The sequence below is a fragment of the Lontra canadensis genome, unplaced genomic scaffold (assembly GCF_010015895.1).
Source record: "Lontra canadensis isolate GAN:19392208 unplaced genomic scaffold, GSC_riverotter_1.0 scaffold17, whole genome shotgun sequence".
NCBI lineage: Eukaryota > Metazoa > Chordata > Mammalia > Carnivora > Mustelidae > Lontra > Lontra canadensis.
Genome location: NW_022631011.1, coordinates 24,211,279 through 24,223,223, shown reverse-complemented (window position 1 = coordinate 24,223,223; position 11,945 = coordinate 24,211,279). Strand labels below are relative to the sequence as shown.

The 11,945-nt window shown below is 41.4% G+C and overlaps 1 protein-coding gene across 1 annotated transcript; it reads right to left on the bottom strand.

Annotated features, from left to right (window-relative positions):
• Nucleotides 1-10,811: 10,811 nt before the first annotated feature.
• Nucleotides 10,812-11,481, bottom strand: CETN1 (centrin 1). Its single transcript, XM_032859836.1, has one exon. The coding sequence runs from the start codon at nt 11,438-11,440 to the stop codon at nt 10,922-10,924; it is 519 nt and encodes a 172-aa protein (XP_032715727.1). The 5' UTR covers nt 11,441-11,481; the 3' UTR covers nt 10,812-10,921.
• Between the last annotated feature and the right edge of the window lie 464 nt (nt 11,482-11,945).

Below are 11,945 nucleotides of genomic sequence, written 5' to 3'. Positions count from 1 at the left end.
TCTCAGAAGTTAAATAATTTGCCCAGTGTCACAAAAATCTCTTTGTTCTTTCCACTGCATCATGTAATTGCCTTAGAGATAAAACCAAAATCACTTAAAGACATGTAAAAATACCATTCTAGTAACGGTATTATTTTGCTTCTCCCTGTGTAATTTCATTGTATTTTGCTAATTAAAAGTGAAGTTAAATAAGAAACCTGATATAACATTATAAGATCTATAATGATGCTTTTTGTGTATTGTAGAGGTATTTGTACCTTTAGTGCTTGTTGAATGGTACTTGGTAATTCTACTCATTTTACTAATTTGCTCATATATTTCAATTTCTGAAATAGTTGCCAAAAACCATTAAAAGGGAACAATGGGCACATTTTTAAAGCTTAATAAATCAAAACAATATGGGCACATGCTAAAGATTAATTTGGGATCATTTACATAAATGGCATTCTGGAAAATAAAAGGAGGTGTTTTTTTTTAAGTGCAGAAAAAGGAATGCAACCTATTTCTTACAAGGGCATATGAGTGGATCTCATATTCTCACACATGGCTTTGTTTTCAAATTCTTGAAAGTGCAGAAATTCTTTTAATTTAAAGGTGAGCCCATGGAAAATCTGGAACAGCTGTAGAAAACCATAGAGGAACGCAGTGCCACAGCAACTTTCTCAGCTCGCGACACTACCCCAGGGAGATCTGACCCTCCGCTCACCACTGTTCTAAATTATCAAAGAGAGGCACCTCTGTCCCCATTGCTACAAACAAGATGTTTCCATGGAATTCATTGTCTCATTAACTGATCCTGCCCAAGGGTTATTGAGTACAGAGAGAAACTTGCCAACCCTTTGGACGCAAGAGGGACACCACGCTGTCCAAGGAAGAAGCCTCAGGAAGAGTCTAAGTTCAGCTGATTAGAAAGTAAGATGTGGAAAACAGCCGTATCTCAAAGTGCTATCTGAGGGACACGGCAAAACATACCGCCATGACTTTCTTCGAGGTCACACAAAGTTTAAGTGATTTTTACTATCCCGCATTCCAATGTGTCCTTCTCCATCAATGCATTTCCCATGGTAGTTCATCATTCTATATTTATGACATTTTTATTAGGTAACAGCATCTCATCTCTCTGAGTAATTGTACTGCTGCATATTTCTGGTCACAGTCACAGTCTGGGACTGAGGGGTTTCATCCATCTTGGGGGAGTTTGAAAATCTTGTTCTCGAATGAGACAGGTAAAAAATGGTCTTATTAGGATTTCTGTTTTCAAAGTCCAAAGAAGAGTCCCTGGAAAAGAAAAACAGATAAGAGAGCACTGGTAAGATCTGTACGTTGGAAGTAGGCTAAGCTAGAGTAATCAGCTTAATCTAGCCCTAAATAGTGTACGCAGCTCTTTGTCTCATTTTCGTCAGTAACCAGGACCCATCAGGCACATGGATTGACAACAGGGGGCTCCTCCACGCTTCCACCAATGCTGAATTCTGCAGAACTGCGCTGAGAGCTCCATGAACTGTCCGAGCATTCATCACACATCCCTGTCACAGTGATTCATTTTCTGCCTGGCTTCCCCTCCCCCCCCCCCCCCCCCCCCCACCAATGGTTTTGTAGGGCTGGGCTGTCTCCCTGTGTTCACACTGCTGGCTGTTTTGACAAAGACAAGAAATGGGTTAGTATAGCCCAGGAGGTCACCTGAGCTTTGCTGGCAGCCTCTGAAGGAGCCACCAGCATTTCCACGTTCCTGGGCAAGGACAGGAAGTGGCTTTGTTCTGCCTTCCAAGAGGCTGGACATCCACTGAGTTTGTCCTGCCTGATCTTAGAGGGGCTTTTCTGGCCCTCCAGGGAAGTGGGCAGGAGCAGCCAGAAGAGGAATGTCTCTAGCCTAGAGGATTATCCTCCTTCACCTGTCACTCAAAATCGCTCAAGTGCTGCCCTCTGGAGGCATCAATGCCACTGGCCAGAAGTCAGCCCTATTAGTCCCAAGATAGTCTCCACCTGAAGAGGGGGAACCCAACAAGCTCATAGGTTTTCTCTTCAGAGAAGCAGCTGCTACCAGGTCTGAAAGGAGAAGTGGCCATTTGGCCCCAGGTAAATGACTGTCCTGAAGCAATTGTGGACCTACAGTACAAAGAACATCCAGGTTTCCAAAAGAAGCTAGAAATACAGATTCTTGCTGAGATTCCTGACTTTTCAAACTTGGCAAACTCAATTGAAAAAACAAAACAGAAAAACATTTAATGGCAGGACTATGGGTAATGTATACAATGTCATGTGTAAATTAGAAAATAAAAGCACCCCTCTGGGCAGATAGAGCAGGACCAAAACCCCAGTGCCAACGTGCCAAGTAAAAAGGTCCTCCTGAGCAGTTGCTCCCTGTGCTGCTGGCTTAACGAGTGAGTCCTGGCCAGGTTTCCTCCTCCCTTGACTGCTGGCTGGGCGCTCAAGGAGGTTCACCCCGCACAGCTGCAGGCAGCTCTCACGCCACTGCCAAGTGTGTTCATACAAGCCAGATTCTGCCCCTGGGCCTCAGGTTCACAAACTCTGGATGATGGAAGATGTAGCTAGAGAGCAGGGAGGCCAACAGAAATTGCAACTCTACCCTTTCTAAGGGGCCATAAAACTTAAAAATATTTCCCCCTTCACTGGGTCCCCTAAACCCCCTCTCAGTCATCCTGGCTGGTGAATGTTGGATCAGTAGACACCGGGATTTTAGATGGCATTTTTTTCGAAGGTCAATGTAGTCTGTATGTGAGAAGGATGTCTTTCTTTGTTTACTTTCTCTTTTTTGGTACACTTCATTTATTATTATTATTCTTAATATCTTACCTTTATTGGTCTGCTATGTGTCAGAGCACCTTATATAAATTATTTCTTAGTGCATGGAGATCTTCTATTTGGTACCTTCCTCTCCCCTCTATTTCTTAATAAATGCAAGAACAATTCTTTTATAAAGCAAAGAATGTATTTGTGTAATGTATAACTTTGAAAATCACAGTAACACCAGATGTGCATGTCCCAATATGTGTTGTTCCTTCAAAATACTGTGTTGCCTTGGTGATTAGAGACTTACTCCAACGATGTCTTCATCAGTCATCACCTTTCCAATGCTTCTCTTTTGGAAGTACCTTCAAAGCCAGTTTACATACCATTCCAAGAAATTAGGCTTATCATTTCAGTGGCATCTACTGCTTTAATCCTTAAATGATGATATTCAGCCTTTCCAGACTTTTCAAGTCTGTTATCAGACTTGAGTACAAGAAACTTGAAGCGATTTCCAAAAATTAATTAACCCCGGTCTCAATGGAATTAGATTTGCTTCTTGAGAATGTTCACAAGAATATGCTGGATGTGGGGCACCTGGTTTGCTCAGTTGGTTAAGCATCTGCCTTCAGCCCAGGTCACGATCTCAGGGTCCTGGGATTGAGCTTTGAGTCAGGGTCCCTGCTCAGTGGGAGTCTCTTTCTCCCTCTCCTCCCCACTCATGCTGTCTCTTGCTATTTCTGTCTCTCTCTCAAACAAATAAATAACATCTTAAAAGAAAAGAATATGCTGGGTGTTTTAAGATTGTCTCCTAAACAGGGGTTCCAAAACTATTCTGAGCCCAGGAGCACCACTGATTAGGTGTATGACCTTTAAAAGACATACCTTGCATTGGACTGGAAAGGTCTTGAGAAGATGATTAAACTAAATAAAGAGTTAGAATGGTAGAATCTGTAAGTTTTGAGTTTGGATTCAGAGCCAGACAGACTGGGTTCAAGTCTTCCTTTTGCCCCTTACTAGGTATGTAAACTTGCACAAATTACTTTATCTCTTCATGTCTCAGTTTCCTCTTTTTTAAAGTGAAGATGATAATTGAATGTGTAGGGGCTCCAAGAACACTGGGTGATATGGAATAAGGTGATGCAGGTGAGATAAAAAGTAAAAGGATGGAAAGAAATACATCATGAAAACATTAATGAAAAGAAGCAGAAGAGCTATATTTGGATCAGGTAACTTAGACTTCAGAACAAATAAAATTACCAGAGACTGAGAGAAATATTAAATAATAATAAAAGAGCCATTCCACCAAGAAGTCATAGCAATCCTACATGTCTGCATAACCAAACAACAGAGGTGGAAAATATGTGAAGCAAATACTAATAGAACTGAAAGGAGAAATATACAAATCCCCGATTAAAATTGGAAACATCAACATCCCTCTCTCAACAAATGATAGAATAGACAGAAAATCATCAGTGTTATAGAAAGACTCATCATCACCAACAACCAAGAGAAGCTGATCATCATTTATATAATAGGCATGCTAAGGATGCTAAAAAAAAGTGGACAATATGAAGGAATGTTGTGTATGTAGGCAGAGAAATGGAAACTCTAGGAAAGAATTGAAAAGAAAATCATAGACCTGTACCCCTGAAACAAATAATACATTATATGTTAAAAAACAAAAACAAAACTATGGTCCCTCTTCATCCACATTTCTAAATAAATGCAGCAACTTAACCAAAAAAAGAAGAAGAAGAAGAAGAAGAAGAAGAAGAAGAAGAAGAAGAAGAAGAAAGAAAGGAAGGAATAAATAAATAAATAAATAAATAAATAAGAAATAAAAAACACTAGAACAGAAATGAAGAATGCCTTTCCTGGGTGCATTAACAGACTGGATGTAGCCAAGGAAAGAATGACTAAGCTTGAAGATATGTCAATAGAAACTTCCAAAACTGAGAAATACAGAGAAAAAAAATGAAAAAGAACAGAATGTGTAAGAATTGTGGAACAATTATGGAAGGTATAACTTACATATAAAGGGAATGCCAGGAAAGAGAGAGAGGAGGGGCACCCGGGTGGTTCAGTTGGTTAAGTGCCTTCAGCTCAGGTCGTGATCCCAGGGTTCTGGGATTGAGCTCCACACTGAGCCCCGCATTGAGCCCCGCATTTCATTGGGCTCCCTGCTCAGTGGGGAGTCTGCTTATCCTTCTCTCTCCCTCTGCCCTTCCCCCAGCTCATGCTCCCTTGAGTGCCTGCACTTTCTCTGTCTCTCTCTCTCTCTCATAAATAAATAAATAAAATCCTTAAAAAAAGAAAAAAAAGAAGAAATATTGGAAGTAATAATGGCTGAGAATTTTCCAAAATTAATGACAGGAATCCAGGAAGCCCAGAAAACCCCAAAAATCTGCATGTAATTATCACATTCAAACTGCAGAAAATCAAAGACAAAGAGAAATTCCTGAAAGAAGCCAGAGGCGTGGAAAGCATCTTACATGTAGAGAAATAAGGATAAGATTTTCACTGACTTCTCTTCAGAAAGCATGCAAGAAAGTGGAATGAAATATTTAAAGTGTTGTAAAAACACTAATTTAGATTTCTGGATTCAGTGAAACCATCCTTCAAAAGTAGAGAAGAAAACCATCCTTCAAAAGTAGAGAAGAAATAAAGACTCTCTCAGACAAGCAAAATGGAAGGAATTAGCAGACCTGTCACCAATATACCTGTCTTGTAAGAAAGAAGCTCTTTAAGAGAAAAGGAAAATGATTTAGGTCAAAAACTCAGATCTACATAGAGAAAAGAAGAGAGTTAGAAGAAGAATAAATGACGGTAAATAAAACATTTTATTTTTCTTATGTTAATTGATCAAAACAATGACAACAATAATGTATTGAGTGATTGTAGTATATAGATAAATGAAATGTTAAGGTTAACAAATGTTATAAGGCAAGAGAAGGATGAGTTGGGAATAAAGTATTTGCACTATCAGTGAAGCAGTATAGTGTTTGAAAATGGTCTCGAATTTGTCATAAGTGTATATATTGTAGAGTCTAGGGTAATCACTAAATTTAAAAAATGAGTATAATTGATATACAAACAGAGAAGATAAAATGGAATCATAAAATTCTCAAGTAAAACCAATAAGGCAGAAAAAAGGGAAGAAAAAGAATGAACAAATGAACAGAGACAGTGTCTAGAAAACAGTAACAAATGTAGGAGATACTAATCCAACTAAACCAATAAGCACTTCCATTTTCTGTAGGAAGTGATCAGAATATATGTGGACTCACAGAGTGGTAAGCAACCAGTTCACTGATTTTTCAGTGTCCTGAAAAAGGAAACATCGGGCTAAATATCACTTAGCTATCAGAGAGTGTCAATCATAGAAGAGACACCAGCCAACCAAGAAGACAGGATGACTTGGTCCTTGGACATCAGTCTGCCTCGGTCCTAGCTGCCCGAGTTCTGGCACAACAGGCACATGAATGGAATAGTCATTGTGGCAGAGACAGAAATTATGCACAAGCCCAACAGCATAGCTGCTGACAAATGCTGAACAGCACTGCTCTCAAGGAGATCAGTTGGCCTCTTAATGTCAAGTAGACTAATTGGATCCCTTCTACTTTGGAAAGACCAGGGACTCATCTTGATTGGACCAGACACATACTTTGGTCATGAGCTTGCCTTTGCTTACATAGCTTCAGCCGACACCATATCTGGGTGTTTATTCCACTGACACAGGATCCCACATAATATTACATTGGACCAAGGGACCGACTCCACGGGAAAGGAGGTGCCGTGACCAGTGATGATAATCAGCAGTGCAGGAGTAGGCATATAGCCACTGAATCTAGTGATCCAGAATCTAGAGGTTGAAAGCTTCTACCAATTTTATTTCTGGTAAAGAGAAAAAGAAATCCTGTTGAAGATGCTTTTGGAGGGGTCAGCTTGAATGTCATAACTAAGAAGATAGGGTACCACCCTCCAGGATGCAGCTTATGCTCTAAATAATTACCCATTTTATGCTGTGGTATCTCTCAAGCAGAACCCTTGGGTCCAATAAACCAAGGGCGGAAGTAGTTTTCACCTTAATTCTCACCCATTTGCTTTTAATTTGTGCTTCTCATTCCCCAAACCTTGGATAATGTGTATTTAAACATCTTGGTTTCAAGACGGGGACTGCTCCCACCAGTGGGCACAGTAACAAAGCTATTAATTTTCTGTGTGCCACCCAGTCATGGTGGGTTCCTCATGCTCAGAGAGCAATAGTCAAGTAAAGGAATCACCATCCATAAGTAAGGAATCCCAGTCATCAGGAGGAGGTGAAGCTGCGGGAAGAATATGGAAAGAGGATGTCTGGCATCCAGATAATACACTTAGTGCCCTTTCACTCATTTTTTGAGGGTAAAGGGATAAGTGCAGCAGCCACAGCCTGACAAGGGCCTGGTGACCGGAGGCTCAGATTTCTTAAAAAGGAAAATCTGGATCATTCTACTCAGTAAATTACCTACATCAACAGAGGTGGTGAGGGTGAGGGGAATCTAGATTGGATAGTGGAGGGAGCTAAGTACTATTTGAGGCGTAGAGATCAGCTTCGGCAGCTGGGGCTGTAGATTGTCCCTCTAATCTTCCTTTTGTAAGATTCTCCCATGAAGAGAGCGCCATCTGACTCTTGAATTTATTTCTCCCAGAACTTAGACAAAGCTAGTGATCTAAGTGGTGTAAGGGGTAGACTGCTGTGGAAGCTGTGGGGCACTGCCTACATCTCCCCTCTGGCCTCGCACTTCATAATTGCAGTCCTCATTCCTCTAGGTGCTGAGAGGGTTGACAGCTAATGGTTTGTAACCACAACTGAGTTCTCCCTCCCAGGTGTTACCCTTGGCCGAGGAGGGCCACCTTGCTCAAGGTCATACCACTTTCCTGGGAAAAGTGACTGTCAATCAGTGAAAAGTTTGAAAGGCCCAAATTCCTTGTCCCAATTTGAGATAGCTCGGCAGGGTCATCCTCACTCCAGAACTCCTTGTGGGATCAGCTGAGTCCTTTGTTGTGACTGAACCACAGCTCACCTCCCTCTGCCCAGTCCTGATTTCTTCCCTTCTCCATAAATGCAATCTGGAGAACACACTTGAATAAACTGGAATAAACTTCCTGCATATAAACCTCAGACTCAGAGTCTACTTCCCATGAAAACCAACCTACACCAATCAAAAGAGTTGGAATTATTCCTTCCAATATCTTCTTAAACCTAACTAGGATGTCTTTAAGGGAAAACAACAAAAAACTTTTACTGTTCTCTGCTTATTTGGAGCATTCACTCTCTTGATATGTTTTTTAAAGAATGAGGGTAGGGAGGGTCCGAGGCAGAGGGAGAGAGAATTCTCAAGCAGACTCCCCAGTGAGCAAGGAGCCTGATGTGGAACTTGATCCCAGGGCCCAGAGATCACCACCCGAACCAAAATCAAGAGTCAGATGCTTAACCAACTGAGCCACCCAGGTGCCCCACTTTCTTGATATTATTACAATCTTAATACAGTCATATTTTCATCCTTGGCTCTAAGCTATGCTTTTCATGTTACATTTGTTATGAGAAAGCAAGGGCTTATCAATGAGGTCTCCACACAGTTCATATAGATTTCTTTGGTCTGCTTCCTGCTCCTTTATTGGGGTCATTTGTAATAGCCGAGTGGAAATTACCTTTTTTTTTTTGTTCTTTCTAAGCTTTACAGCTGTGTTTCCTCATCTGCAGAAAGGTATCTGTAAGTTTTCTTTGAATTTCTTGTGTTTTACTTTTGTAAAGACTAGGCCATATGTAAAGAGTAAGACTGAGCCAGACATATATGATTAACTTCTCTTAAAATTCAAATTCAAGGGTGTCTCTGTCAGTCAAGCAACTGCCTTCAGCTCAGGTCATGATCCCAGAGTCCTGGGATTAATCCCCGCATCACATAGAGCTCCCTGCTTAATGAGAAGTTTGCTCCTCCCTCTCCCTCTGCCTGCCACTGCTCCCTGCTTGTGTGCTCACTCTGTCAAAAAAAAAAAAAAAAAAATCTTAAAAAAAAAATTCAAATTCAAATGCCAGTTTGGTCCTGCTCTCATCATCCGCCTTTCTCCTCTTTACCCTCCATCCTCTAAAGTATGAGTCAATTGAGAAGCAAGACTAATAGTTCATTGTGAAGTTCTTCCTTAGCAGTAACTGGGATTCAGAAATATTCTGGAGCTCCCTTCTCTTGTGTGGGATTGTGCCTTCAGGGCAACCCTTTATGTACTGGGCTACAGCCTCCACAGTTGACCCCAGGGCATTTGGGCAGCCTGACTGCTGGGCTTCAGCCCAGGTTCCTGGTTTTCACTTCTGTCCTCTGCTGGGACAGGAGCCGAGACTGAAACTAGGCCAGTTGGCTGAGGCTCTGACCCTTTTTCTTAGTTTCTGCCAACTTTCTTTGTTTCTGGTATTTCTACCTTGATCCATACATAGATCCTTGGGCCAAGATTCTGGTCAACAGGATGCCAGGAAGTCTTGCTTCCCAGAATGCCATACTCCTCCCCCTGCCTTCAGATCAGGCCCTTCAGATTGATGTGGGCCCAAATTGCACCTGTATCCCCTATAACTGAACTTGAATCCACACCCAGACCCTGAACCTGAACTGTTAGCCTTTGCAGCCTGGGTGAGTTCCTCTGCCCTGTGCCAGCCACCTCAGCAAAATTCTTTCTCACAACAAATGTCCACATACCCATCACTTCAGCTAGTACTACTGCTTTGACAAATTAGTCCCTGTTAATGAGAATTAAGCTCAGAGTAGTGGTTTCCCTGATTATATCCACCACCCTCTGAAGGGTACAATTGCTGGCAAAGCAAGTGAAAAATTTTCCAGAATTTCAACATTTATCTTAATGGGACTTTGTATGAAGATTTAATTTACATTCAGTTGTGACCAAAATACCTTGCCTGTTTAATAGTTTTGTTGCTTATTATCAAAACGTTAACCTAGGTTGTATCTTAGCAGATTACATTATCTTCTCACAGTCATATTATTTAAATTCTCTCTAATTTCAGGTTTATAGACACTCAAAAGGGCTAGATTTCTTATTTCAAAACAAGAAAGGCTTAATTTAGAACAGAAAACAAGTAGTATTAACACATACACACACCACAGTGAAATGGTGTCCTGGGATTATAAAATAAAGAACCACTTACATGCCAAATACCCTGGCATCAACTATACACCAGAGGGGGAAAATCAAATCAAGAACTAAGATGTTCTAAGAATTAGCATGTAGACACTGGCGTGTAATGTAAAGCAGTAATAAAGGGAAGGATATAATATAGTGTAACTAAAATGCTAACTGATCTTTCCAAGGACAGATAAGTAGCTTAAAATACGTTCTATTTTTACTAAACGAAGATCTTACATTTGTAAGATATTTACTCAAAATCACTAGTTAGCTTAACTTCTTATGCAAACGATGCTTTGCTTGGGCCAATATTAAATTAAATTTTATTTTATAGCCCTGATATACATCTGGCCTTGGATAATACACAGTAGATAATTTATACACAAAGGAAGAGTCATTTGAATGTGAGGAAGTCAAAGAATAGACAAAACTGCATAATTTACCAACACCCAACTGCAAGCTTATACTTTAGAAGAGCACCTTTCCTGAGCCTAGTAAGTGGCTGCACCGTTCTTCTTCAAACCAATATTCAGTTAAATGAAAAGTAATGGCTAGAATGACATGCTGGCCAATTCCACCTCATCATGCTAAAAGAATGGCTCGAATTCAAGGAATAGTATGTGAAGCAAGATAATATAAGGCCACCAAAGAAATAACAAGGGAATCGCAATGGCTCTTTGTCCCAAGAAGCCAACCTACCTTCCTTCAGCTCAATGGCTGTCCACCAAAGCAGGGCAGAAGGTGAGCGAGGGGACTGAAGCCTCAGGGCTCTTTATTCAACCTAAGGTACTCCAGGTCTGATTGCGAGAATTAGAAACCAAAACACACTAAAAAGCTTCTTTAAAATTCTATAATTGAGCCAGAGATTTGGAAATAGAAGTATCTAAAGAAATTGGGGCTAAGAGGATAGCGCTGTCCTCTAACTCGAGGTCTCACAAAACAGAATCAGAGAACCCAGCAAGCCATTTGACTTCTCTACACATGCTTGCAGAAGAAAGTGACTTTAATACAAGTTGGTCTTTTTCATGATCCGAAGAAATTCTTCCTCGTTCACTTCGCCATCTCCATCCCGATCGGCTTCATCTATCATTTCCTGCAGCTCCTCGTCGGTGAGGTTTTCCCCTAACTCGTTGGCCACACGCTTTAGGTTTTTGAAAGAGATCTTCCCAGTTTCATCGTCATCAAAGAGCCTGAAAGCCTTCAGGATTTCTTCTTTGGTGTCTTTCTCGGCCATCTTCTGGGTCATCACGGCCAAAAAGTCATTGAAGCTGATTTTCCCTGTGCCTTCTTTGTCTACTTCGGAGATCATCTTCTTCATCTCTTCCTTCCTGGGTTCAAAGCCCAGTGCTCTCATGGCCACCTTCAGCTCCTTCACGTCGATGGTCCCACTTCCGTCGGCATCGAAGAGGTCAAATGCTTCGCGAACTTCTTGCTTCTGATCTTCCGTGAGTTCAGGCTTAGGACCCACCTTTCTTTTCTGGCTGGTAGAGGCCACATTTGACTTCTTGTAGCTGGAAGCCATCTTCTGTTGGCGGTTGTTTCCTTTAACGGCGCCACTGCAGTCACTGCGCTTGCGTAGGGGTGACCCCTCCCTGGAGCGCAGGCGCGAGGCCTCTCTCCATTCATTCCCAAAGCTTTCCCTCACGTTCTCCCAGTGAGTTGCAGCTCAGTAAGCCGGCCAGTTCTGCGGCATCTTATTACGTTCTAACCCACCGTTCCCTCGATTGTCATCCAGTTTCCATGAGCTGAGACATGGGCTGGCAAGAAGTGACTGCAGCCACAGTTGTCTTCCATAATGCATTGTAACTTGCTGTGCTATCTGGGCCATTTGCCAGCACCCAGAAGACCATGTTTATAGGGTTATTTGGAAGTCCTTCTTCTCTCCTTTTCTATATAAATTAAAACAAGCAAACAAGCAAAAACAAACAAACAAACAAACAAACAAACAAAAACCTTCGTGGAATTAAGAAAACAAAACAAAATTAAAAACCCCCTCTTAGTCTGAGGTCACCTAAGGCGAAATTTAG